This window comes from Armigeres subalbatus, chromosome 3 (genome assembly GCF_024139115.2).
Source record: "Armigeres subalbatus isolate Guangzhou_Male chromosome 3, GZ_Asu_2, whole genome shotgun sequence".
Lineage (NCBI taxonomy): Eukaryota > Metazoa > Arthropoda > Insecta > Diptera > Culicidae > Armigeres > Armigeres subalbatus.
In genome coordinates this window covers 400,805,471-400,817,618 of record NC_085141.1, presented here as the reverse complement: position 1 = coordinate 400,817,618, position 12,148 = coordinate 400,805,471, and the positions used below count along the sequence as shown (strand labels likewise).

The window sequence follows — 12,148 nt, the reverse complement described above, 5'->3', positions numbered from 1 at the left end:
AGTGACGCATATGATTTACATACCGGAAACAGGCACAACATGTCATCTTTGGAACTAATCGATACGGTCCGGTGCAGCAGTGCATGTAACACACCATCGGCCACCCATAGGCAGCCAGAGCAAAGCGTAAGAAATGTCGCGCATTCTTAATCGTCATCCACGCCGGTGACGTTGCGAACACCCTCGTAATATCCGTTGAATATCGCGGGCCGTCGTCGTTCAGCATTCGTATCCTCCGCATTTCACGTGTTTCTCGCTTCTGTCGCACTCTGAGAAGCACACAACCCGCCATGATGTCGGACGGGACCAGATCCGTCCCCCGGAAAAGCGCACTCAACAGACTCGCCACTTGCGTGAAAGCCTCGTGCCCGAATTCGTCCTTCCGCAGGCAGCAGAAGGCCCACCGGAACCGCCGGAACCACAGCTTCGAAACCTTCCGGTGGATCGCTGACTCGGTGGGACCGTTGTCGTTGCTATCCCTACCGTTCTTATATTTAGCCGACCCCAACGGGTCAAATACTATCGCTAATCCAAAGATAATAAGCCCAAAGACTACCCAGTTGAATAGTACGATTGCTGTTGGGAAGAGAGGAAGATAAACAAAAACGTAATTGCGACGAAATTAGTTCATCAACTCGTGGGTAATGGACATGGGAGGTCAAGGGTGGCCGTATGGCGCATGCATTGAACCAGACTAGTCTTATATGAGGGATGTTAAGTGATCATTGTGACGCCGAAACGCGGCTTGCGATATGCAGTCAGTTAGGCCACGCTAACTGGAATGTATTTCTCAGCTATAAAGCAATGACTTTTTTTTGATGATACATGGAATAAGTAGTTGTTGACTGACGTAAAATCGTGCGCTGCCATCGTGCATGTTACGTGTTTAATGGGCTTTGGTCATAACAATAAATTAAGTTCTTGAAAACTTCAGACAAGATACAACACTCTTAAACATCCAGTTGAATAAGTTGAGGATGTTATTGTAGTCGGAAATGTTGAGTATCACTTTAAAACTTGATTTTTTTATTCAAATGGGTGACTGTTTAAACCCTTATGTTATCGACAGGGTACACGGGTACCTTTTCCGATTTCAAGTAATAAAATTTTAGGCATTTAAACGATGCTGGAAAATGAACCGGGTAAAGGTAGCCAAGTACTCACGTTTTGGAAAGATCACAGATTCGTCCGTTTTTAACTAATTTAGACGATTCTAGTTGCTATGGATTAAGAAATTCTTCTACCTGTATCATGTCAGATAGAACCGATTCGGATTTATTGTATCCTAAATCACGAATTTTGCAGAAACCTGGCGATGACTTATCAACTTTATAAGACCATCTGATAATGTAGACTCGGAACGATCATTTGGAAATAGATTCCCCATGGGACATAGTGTGGCCACAATGTATGCGATATGAGTATCAAAATAATTGGAATTGTTCCGTGAAAGTGTTTTCTGTATATTCGATGGTTTGCCATTCGAACGGTCATCATAGAACAGGTTCCTTTGGGGACTAAAAGGGGCACAAACTCATTAAAAAGAAAACCTGGCAATATGGGTATAAAAATGGTTGGAATTGTTTTGGCCGTCTCGAGCAGATAAAAATAGCTCCATAATAACAAATCGTAATTTTATAGTATAACGAGACATGGCCATGATTGACATAAAATATAAAAGATCAGATGACAATATCAATATTTTGCCTTAAAATATTATGTGAATACAAGTTTCTACTATTTGTAAGAAGTAATCAATAACTCAAGCTTTTAGTTTGATCCTAATCATAGCATATATTGAAACTTACATGATAATCAAGTCTGTTTTTTATATTATTGGCTATTCTTTTATCTCTGATATCAATCAATTCCAAACCATGTTTTGTTATTCAGTTTATGGATTCTGCCTGGGATAGAATGATTTACCATCGGAACGGTCCGTGAGGCCTTACGAGGTCCCAAACTAATTCATGAGAAACCCTGGCAAGCCATATTGACTGTATAAACATAACCTTGAAAGTTCTTGGATTTATTTCGCCAACATGTTTTGATAAGTAATGTTGCGATATAATTTATATATGATGTGATTTCGTAACGAACATTTGATAATGAAGAACTTTCCCTTACTCGTGTTTCTGTAACTCGATGTGGTCTCTAGCTCGATGCAAATGATAAAAGCGCGTTGGAATCCAATTTAAAAACTACATAGCGTTCTCAGGGGCACAAACTCGAAAGGCAAACGATAGTTAAAAGCAAAAAGTAGTTTTTTACCTTTGCTCACTTGCAGCATACACGAAAACATGGTTGCCAGATGTGCTAAAAATTTACATTTGTGCGAGGGAAAACGCGAGGTAAGGGCTAGCACGGCCATTGTGGTTCCCATTTTTGGACTCGTAATTCACCTTAAAATATATTTTCATTTGTTTGGTGCATTTAATCCATTTTTCCTTTATGAATTCCTTAAGCCTAAAGCCTGTCCACGTTAAATTTCGGACACCCACCATCCAATGCGATTTTTTAAAATTTTCACAAACTACTGAGACGATCAATATACATGACAGCTCAATCTCTGCGCTTCATGTGATAGTTCAGCGTGTTTTCATTCTTGTCCAAAGTGATAAAATGGCTACAAATCAATTGGACATTGTCACAGTGTCCGAAATTTAACGTGGACAGGCTTTACATATGTTACAATATAGAGGTAAGAAGTAAGGTCATAAAATTTGTAGGAATCCATTGAAATAAGGACAAACTTTTTAATTCAATAAACCTACGCGAATAAAAAAATGATCCAGTAGAGCGTGGATTCTCGACGAAAAAAAAATCCGAACTTGCTTTCCGCACTAGTGAATCTACTAAGGCCAATAAAATGTGTGCTGATCGGTTTTTGCTTCGCCATCCGACCTAGACGAATAATAAAAACTACTTTGGAGTGGATTGGATGACCTTCAGAATCGCTCTAAGACATATTGATGGAGAAGAATCCAATTCTAGAGTGGCTTGATCGGTGGTTTGAAGAAACTACAAGATTTTCGTATCATGAAAAATCCAACTTTGGAGTGGTTCGATTAATGGCCAGAACAGCCATCGGATCTACTCGGTGCTAGATAAATACATTTCTGGATATCTGGTGGAATTGCTTGGACCAAAAAATTTCAACTTTTAAGTAGGTCAGTCGCCATCATTATTGAAATCTTCGTTTAAAGTTCTATAAAGATTAGTTTATATAGATCCAAAATAAATACATAATTAAATTCATATGTTTTTTTTTATACAAGTTTCTGGGTTAATGGAATCCGAAATGTCACTAGATCAAAAGCGGTCGTTTTCGGACATCAAATAGCTTGTCAGCGTAAAATGGGTTAATTTATCTCAAATTCACACACTCTCCCTATCCGGAAGCCCGGAATTTCCGGTACAACTGGCCAACATAGAACCACGAAATAAATCAGCCTTCTGGCGCCTCAAACTTCTCATGAGTAATCCGGAAGTACCATTTGCAGGGTAGAACTGGCCCCGCGATGGCAATAGAAAAACATCCGGAAACCGGTGCAAATGGTCAACTTAGAACCACGGAATAAATCGGTCTTCCGAAACCTTAAACTTCTCACAATCTTATGAGTAATTCAGAAAACGCCTTAATTTCTTTGTAGGATACACCCATCCGGTGATTGTTAAATTTTTTAACAATTCTGTATAATTATTTATTTATTTTTATTTATTCAGACTTAGGCCGAAGTGGCCTGTGCAGTACATAAGAGTCTACCCCGAGTAGACGAAAATAGCTCAATAATATCAAATGTTGATAAGATAGCAAAATGAGATATGGACATGATTGATATAAGAGATAAAAGATCAGACGACAATATCAATATTTTGCAAATATCATAAGGATATCAATATATGTTATTTGTAATAAGTGATCGATATCAAGTGCCATTAGTTTGTTCTTATCCATAGCATATTTTGATATTTAAATGATATTTCGGTGCATTTTTTTTATATTTTTGCCTGTTCTTCTATCTCTTATATCAATCAAGTACATATCATCCTCTGCCCTGGTCTACATTCGGCTCGGTCCATGGCTATATGTCGACAACCACGCAGTCTTATCTGTATAAGAACCTACCAAAACCTTGGTTTAAGCGAAAATGCAAGATTCTTATACAAATATTGTGTAGAGCCTTTGCAATTTTGCAAGCTTTTTTACAATATTTGTATGTGAGCTTACATTTTTGTATAATAATTTAGCAATTTCGCATATGTCCAGCTCTTACACGCTTGGTAGGTTCTTTTACAGAATTGTTAGGAAATCTAACAGTCGCTGGTTGGATGTAGAACTGGCCTTGCGATTTCCACGTTACAGGTTCAAAAAACCCGGCATTTCCGGTACAAATGGCCATCATAGAATCACAAAATAAGTCAGCACTCGGACTTCTGAAACTATCCACAATCTTACGAGTAATACAGAAAATAAAATAAATTCTTTATATGGTAGAACAGGCCACGCGACAGTCAAGGAACAGGTTTTACATTGCCAACATAGGAGCACGGGATAAATCGGTTTTCCGACATCTCTAACTACTCACAAGCTCATGAGCAAAGTAGAAACCGCAATAGTTACTTTATAAATGTAGAAAGAAGGACAAATTATAACAATAAATAAATCAGTCTCTCGTAAATTTATTCACAACTCATTTCAAAGTCTTATAAAATGTTTTGTTGTTTTCAAAGTCCTTATTATAAATGAAATATCTATTTCAAACCTGTGATGATGCTATCACATCAAAGGCAAGGTTACAACGAGGAGCATGTTTTTGTTTTTTTTTGTACTAGCAGACCCGACAAACTTCGTTTCGCTTAAAATTGATTTATTCGCTGATTAGTTCTCGAGTTATGCAGAAATTAGTGTTCAATTTGCATGGGTGCCCCCCTTTCCAAAGGTCGAGGGGTCTCGAACCAACTTAAGATCTTTCCCGGCCGATCGGTTCAGAAGTTTCGGTGTCTATAAGGTTCAGACAGACAGAAATTTATTTTTATGTATATAGAGATTCTCCTTCATTCTGGCTTTTGCGTTGGCGTTTCGTAGGCCTGATCCCAGCATGGGAGACCAACCCGGTGGCAAGCAAGGTGCTGAACTGCACTGCCATTGAAAGCGAGGGCAGCACCTCCAAGTTGCTTCTAGCCAGCAACTTTTATAAAGACAGGATCATCGTCTTCGACCAGAGGTCGTACAGACTAAATACTTGACACCTAGCATTGAACAACGGACAGGGCATTTACACAACATTCAGAGGACCAGAGATTTTCCGCTTATACAAAAAGTTTTCTCCTTACTAAGGTAGAAATCGAATCACCAACCCGCATGCTACTGCCCAGCAGAGAAAGATAGAGATATCCGATCCCAAGTGCGCCAGCTGTTGCGACAAACATCGGGCCACCACACAGGGCTATCCAAGCTCCATCGCCCCCCTTTCCCTCCAAACCCATTGTCACCCCCGATGGTGGTGGCGTCTATCATTGAAACGTATCTAAAACCGGAGGACGGCCGACCAGAGGACGTGGTGTGGCCATCGCTTTTCGTTAGAACTTCAACTATCGCCTGCTACCAAGCTTACAGCAGAGTGTCATCGAGTGTCGAAGTTCTGTCGGCACAATCACACTCATCGTGGTGTACTGCCCAACTCAAGTACTACCCAACAAAGCCTAGGATGGATCATCGGCTGCCCTTAGTAGGAACATCGTCAAGATAACGTTGAGACAAGGTCAGTATATCATTTCCGGAGACCTGAATGCGAAGCATCAAGACTGCATGATCCTGAGCCCGGATTCTCCCATTCGGCTAAGTCGGCTCATTTCACCTTTGATCTCATTAGTCAACAGTGGCCTCAAGGATCACTTGATAACTCCGGCAGAGAAAGTCTCCGAAATAGGTCGTTACTTTGTCGGCTTACACAGGTGTCTTCGTCTCAGCTACTTTCCATCCTCCTGGAAGTCAGCCAAATTCATCCCCATCCGGAGACCTGGGAAGAATCCTTCCTGATGGACTGATCATAAACTCTGTCAAAACTAAGTACAAAATGAGCCTCTGGACTATAGAAAGATTGATTTTGCGATTCTTCTGGATTATTTGATGACCGTCGACTGGCATTTGATTTCTGCAACGAATGCTGTCGACGATATGGCGGAAAGTTATTGCTCTGTTTTGAACGATTGGCTTTCTTCGCATGTTCCATAAATCCGTCCACCAATTTCTCCTGCCTGGAGCACCAGAAGTTTGAAAAAACTAAGAAAAGTGCGAAATGATTGCCAAAGTAGCTGTACTTTGTGAAAAAACGCCTGTCAACAAGCTTAGTTTTAAACAAGCCACATCGTTTTTTTGAATAGCATACTCTTCAAATTATTTAATTAATAATACATATATAATTAATATAATTAATTAATATTACATATATAAGTTTACACCGATTTGAAAGCAGCTTTCGATTAAATCGACAACAAAACTTCGCTACACAGCTTATCCCGTCTTGGAATATCTACGCAACTGGTATCTTGGTAGAAATCCTATCTTATGGATCGGCAACTTCGGGTGAAGATCGATGGATATGTGTCAGCGCCTTTCACAAATAGATCTGGTGTGCCGAAAGGTAGCAATCTTGGACCGCTACTGTTCGTGATTTTCTACAACGATGCTGCTTTGGGTCTTGGTGAATGTTTCAAATCTGTGTACGCTGATGATATGTAGCTTTGCATTGTTATACGAAAGTTGGACGATTGTCAGGCTCTACAAGTATCGTTAACTCTATTTGCCTAGGAATAAACTGACTGTCAGCGTGGAAAAATGCCAAATGACTACATTTCACCGTACCGTATCCCCAATATTGTTCGACTATCATATTGATGGCAAAATTCTAGACAGGTTCTCAAGTATGACATTGGGATCATGCTGGACTCCAGAATGACCTATGGTTTGCACCGTTCAGCAATAATTTCAAAGGCTGGGATAAAAACATTACATGAAAACTTTGGTGAGTGTAAACAGTAGTTCGTGGTCCATTGCTTGTACTCCGACCAGCCAGCAATTCAGACGTGAGTCCCCAATTAGGTTTTTAAATGTTTTGTAGTTAATATGTTGTGTGCATAGTATTTAGGTTATGAAATTCAAATAAGCCATCAAGGCCATATTGATAAAATAAATTGAATTTTTAAATAATGACCCTAGAAAAATGTGTTTTATAAACTAAAGTTCTAGGGTGATTCGTAAGAATTTCGCTTAGAAATTCGAAAGAGTTTTCGAAACATTCAGAAGAATTTCCAGTGGAAATTTGTATGACATTGGGATCATGCTGGACTCCAGAATGACCTTTGGTTTGCACCGTTCAGCAATAATTTCAAAGGCAACAAGGCAGCTAGGCTTCATTTCTAAGATTGCGAAGGATTTCTCGGATCCATACTGCTGGCAATCATGGTACTGTGCACTCGTCCATCCAAGTTTCGAAAGACACGGACAAAACTAACTCTGGTGTAGACGCGGAACATTCAGAAGAATTTCCAGTGGAAACTTAATAACATTTTTTGTGGGAGTTCAAACAATTTTCCGTGAATAGTCAGAAGCATTTTTCTTCCAAATTTTAAGGTGGAAGTTTCAAAAAATTTGTCACGATAATACTGAAACTATTCGTAGAACTTTTTTTTACTTAAATCTATGTAGAACTTCTAAAGAAAACCCAACTTAATTCACCGAGTGGTGATACTGCCTTTCTCGCATTTAGCCAAGACACCAACCTTATATGGCGCTTATATAGTTCGATTCCATTTTCTTAATAACTTTTAAACGCAATGGTCGATCGTTATCAAATTCAATAGTGATCAACAAGGCTTTGTCCTCTGTCGAATGCAACTTGTTGCGAGAAAATCGGTTAAGAATTACTATATAAAAAAGTGGCTAATGTTTTTCGGTTTTCGTGTGCACACACACACACACATACACACGGACAGACAGACATTTGTTCAGTTCGACGAGCTGAGTCGATTGGTATATAACATCATGGGTCTCCGAGACTTCTATAAAAAGTTCGATTTTGGAGTGAAATGATAGCCTTTCGGTACAACTTTGTTGTACGAGAAAGGCAAAAAGAAGAAATCCCGTGGAAAATCAGAAGAACTTTTACCGAGATGCACGCAGCCAAGTCCCAGCAAACATGTTTTTCCCTATCCCCATTTTCGATATCCATCAAAGTTGATGAAAATCAGCAAATAATTGTCCAATACCTAGCTAACAAACCTCTTTTTTGACGGGATATCAGCTCTTTTATTTTGCTGGGTCTGGCTGTGGAAAAGGAAGAATTTCTTTTTAAAAGCATAAACATTCGTCAGAAACGTGAGGTGAGGCCTAGGACAGCCATTTTTGTAGTCTGACACAATTTTCCTTACAACAGATATCTAAATCGTGTTTGATGACGAGCATTTATGTATATGTAGTAAGTGTGAGAGGCTGCTTGATAACCCTATCGTACATGCGTAATGCATAGTAATTATGCACTCCTCGGTACATCCCTGATCTTCACGCATCAAAGCAGGCGTTGCTTTGAACTCTAAAGAGTCATCCTCTTTGGTGCTCGAACTGCCGGGTGAGTAGGTTGTGTGCTGGGCGACAGTGCGTGCTTAATACGGATTTCACAGTAAGGTGGACCACTCTTATATGACCAAAAATCAAAATCATTTTTTCTAGACGTATACCCCCTGATATCCCCTTGCTCCAAGAAGCAACTGTAAAAATTTCAGCCAGATCCGTCAAGTCTAAGTGGATGCTCAACGAGCATGAAGTTTGTATGGGAAAAATCGACTAAATATATGGGAAAATGCATACTTTCCATTTTTTTATCTCTAGGTGGCGCTGTAGCCATTCAATCCCGCTCATTAGTGACATTTACAATCTTTCAAGAAACTTTATTTTCAGGGGGTATACGTCTTGAAGAAATGATTTTGAATTTTTTCATATAACTGTGGTCCACCCTAATATGTAGGTATGCAAAACATTCACCTATCCAAGTATCTACCACATCAATGTTGAAATTTTAAATGACTCATACGTTGGAAATCCCTACAACGGAAATAAAAACGTTCACTTGTGCTAAAAGTTGAACATCATAAACAAGAAATATCTAAGGTGTGGTGCATCAAATAATCTTGATGTAAAACGTATTTGTATCGTGTGAATTAGTTGATTGTTTTGCTTCAACTTTCTGTGATAAAAGCTACAAATCAAAGTGTTCTACGATTAATTTTCAACCTTTGTATCTATTTAGGTATTCCCAACTTTTACTAGCTTCAGAATTCCGCCGACATATGGCTAAAGGTAACGACCGCTGAAGATTTGAAAGTAAACCACCACACCATCATAATAACCCCCCATGTGCTCATCGCGACTACATCAATAATGAATCATAGGAACAACTTCGTATGAATCATGATTTGACGCTAGTTCTTCACATCAATAATGCTGATGCGAAAGTATCTGAATAAAAATAATAGGAAATACTATCAAGATATGATAAACAAAAAAGCAAATAACAAAACAAAACTTGAGCGAGTCGGAACAACCTCATGTAAGCTGACTCATTGAACACGACTACTGTATTAGCCAGAACTTCCAAATACCGAGACAGATGACCATGAATGAAACATAACTATATTAGCTTCATTTGAATAATTCTGCTGGTTTAACTCACCTTCAATCACAGTTCGAGTTATTTTGTCTTCGCTCTTACACTCGATGGTCCCGCAGAAGGCCCACATCGTGCCGAAGACGTTCAGTCCAGTCTCTGGTAGAATCAACAGAATCCTGAAATTGTAATAAAGACGAAAATTATGCAATGGCACATTACCATACCGCCTAATCGGAAGGCGAGAGACGAAAGCGAACTCACTTCACAACCAGAAGAGGCGCCACCCAGCGGCGCTTCTGCACCTCGGTGATGCTACCCTGGGCGCTGCGGTTTACCAGCAGTACAAGTAGAACTATATTTACACTAATTAACGCTAGGGTTCCTACTAGGTAGATGCGCACGGCTAGGCCGGCCTGTTCATCGCACTCCACGGTCACGCTCCAGTACGTCGACGTCACGCATGATATCAGCCCGAGCCTGTGTGTGAGAGCGGGAAAAAGGGAAAGGGAAATAGTTTTTTTTCTTGCTTGCCTGCTTGGAGAGAATCTGCGGAAAAGTTGAATGACTTGAAGTGCATAGGCGTAAATTATGTAGGCAATGCGATAAATAGAGGTAGCTAACTTGATGTGAAGGTGAAGTGTGGGAAGACAGACTAAGAGTGCGACCCCACACAAAGAATTTTTGCAATTCCTGATCATAAAACCTGGTTTACAGTTGTCATTTGAGTGATAAAACGGCCTACTTTTCCATACCAACAGAATGGGTGCTTTAATGACCATTATGCAACTCAAATGGGTTGCATAATATTCATTATAGCACTCATTTGGGTGCTATAATGAAAAACCAGCAATGGGACAGTAGTTACATGACTACATTTAGCTGAATTAGTTTGGGTGAGTGTTTAAATAGTGTACTCTAAGCGTCTCGTAATAAATGAAATGGTTTGTTGGACATAACATCACAATTTTCCAAAGGCAATCGCTTCATAGCTTTTCAAGCAATGCAATTTGCCACGATAAGATGGAATCTTTTTGTTCTCTGCCGCAACATAATTTATTGGCATGAATGATCATGTGGAGTAAATTCGATTGTACAATTTTGGTAAAGATTTATCATATTAAAGCCCATTTTTCGTCATTGCAAAAAATAGCGTGTGCAACTCGTTGCAAAACTCGATTTTTAAGCACTCGTAGTATTTATCCAACTCGGCAAGCCTCGTTGGATAAACGTACAACTCGTCCTGAAAAATCGTCTTTTTGCAACTAGTTGCATAAACTACTATTATTGAACTTTTTTAGTTCGTTCAAAAATGAGCTAGCGATAACTAATTCGTGTTACTTTGTGAGAATCACGTAAAATAGTTAATTCATGTGACATTAGGTTAAGAAAACTACGATACACCGAATATTACCTAACTGTTGAGGTCGCAATACAGATCCGTTAAGTTACAAACAAGTGATGGAATTAAATGGAATAGTACTAAGTGGTCTAAATAAAATCATGTTAAAGTGAAGCATTTTCTGTTTAAATCTTTATAAAACATCAGAGTGCCCTCCAACAAATAAAAATAATGAATCAAAGTGCGTTACTTGAGTTGTATTTATAATTCGTAATTGATACTTCTCATTAAAATTAGCGGAACAGTCATGATCAAGCGGAAATAGCGATCGAGCAAGCCCAATAGTGAAAACAATTAAATCAGATGATGCAGCCATAGTAGCGGCTAGGGGGAAAAGTCTCCTCCCACCTTCCGGATTCGGTACATCCCCTTTTTGTTGCTATCACCAGCGACCGCCGACGCGGATCACGAAACACGTGCCAGTAATTAGAAGCTGTGAAGAGAACGGTAATTACCATACAATCCGGAACGCGATCTCGAACACGCACGGAAACACAAGGTCGTCCGACGCGGCTAACCATTTCCGTCCGAACAAACGCAACGCTGGCATGACCTGCAATTAGAGAAAGAAAAACGGGTGATAAGAACGAGTTAGGCACATTGAGTGTAATTGTCTCAATAAATGTGAGAACCGGATCGATCGAGTGAGAGGTGAACGTGGCGTATAGAATTGCAATTCTAGCGTTTCATGTTTACAATGATTGACCGAGGGCGGGATGGATGAATGTGATAAAATTACTGTAACTTTGTAGGTGGGTAATAGAGGCTGACTGCACCTTGCTGCTCAAGTTCACCACTGTTCTGAATCGACTAATTATAACGTCAATAATCCTAGCACTTTCTGACGCACCCATCTTAAACTTCCGGGACTCGCACTGTTGCAATAAGTACAATGACATATTTTTTATGACATATTTTTTCCTAAAGTGACCAATTGCTACCAAACCACCATGTTATCCAAAAAAAAGTAAAGCTTAGCCAAAATGATTCGATAAAAGTTTGGCTGAATTTGGTAGAATAGAAGTCTCAGGATGCTCTCCAAATAGTGTTCAATTAATGTATTCAGAAGCAGAGCCGTAGC

The 12,148-nt window shown here is 39.5% G+C and overlaps 1 protein-coding gene across 7 annotated transcripts in view; it reads right to left on the bottom strand.

Moving 5' to 3' along the window:
- Positions 1-12,148, bottom strand: part of LOC134226956 (diacylglycerol lipase-beta-like) — a 115,107-nt gene that overhangs the window by 16,116 nt on the left and 86,843 nt on the right. For all 7 annotated transcript variants that reach the window (XM_062708099.1, XM_062708098.1, XM_062708100.1 and 4 more), the window contains exons 4-7: positions 11,523-11,620; positions 9,930-10,145; positions 9,732-9,844; positions 24-576 (exon numbers count right to left, since the gene is read on the bottom strand). In XM_062708099.1, the coding sequence (XP_062564083.1) occupies positions 24-576; positions 9,732-9,844; positions 9,930-10,145; positions 11,523-11,617 (977 nt within the window). In that variant the 5' untranslated portion in view covers positions 11,618-11,620. The remainder of the gene's footprint in view (positions 1-23; positions 577-9,731; positions 9,845-9,929; positions 10,146-11,522; positions 11,621-12,148) is intronic.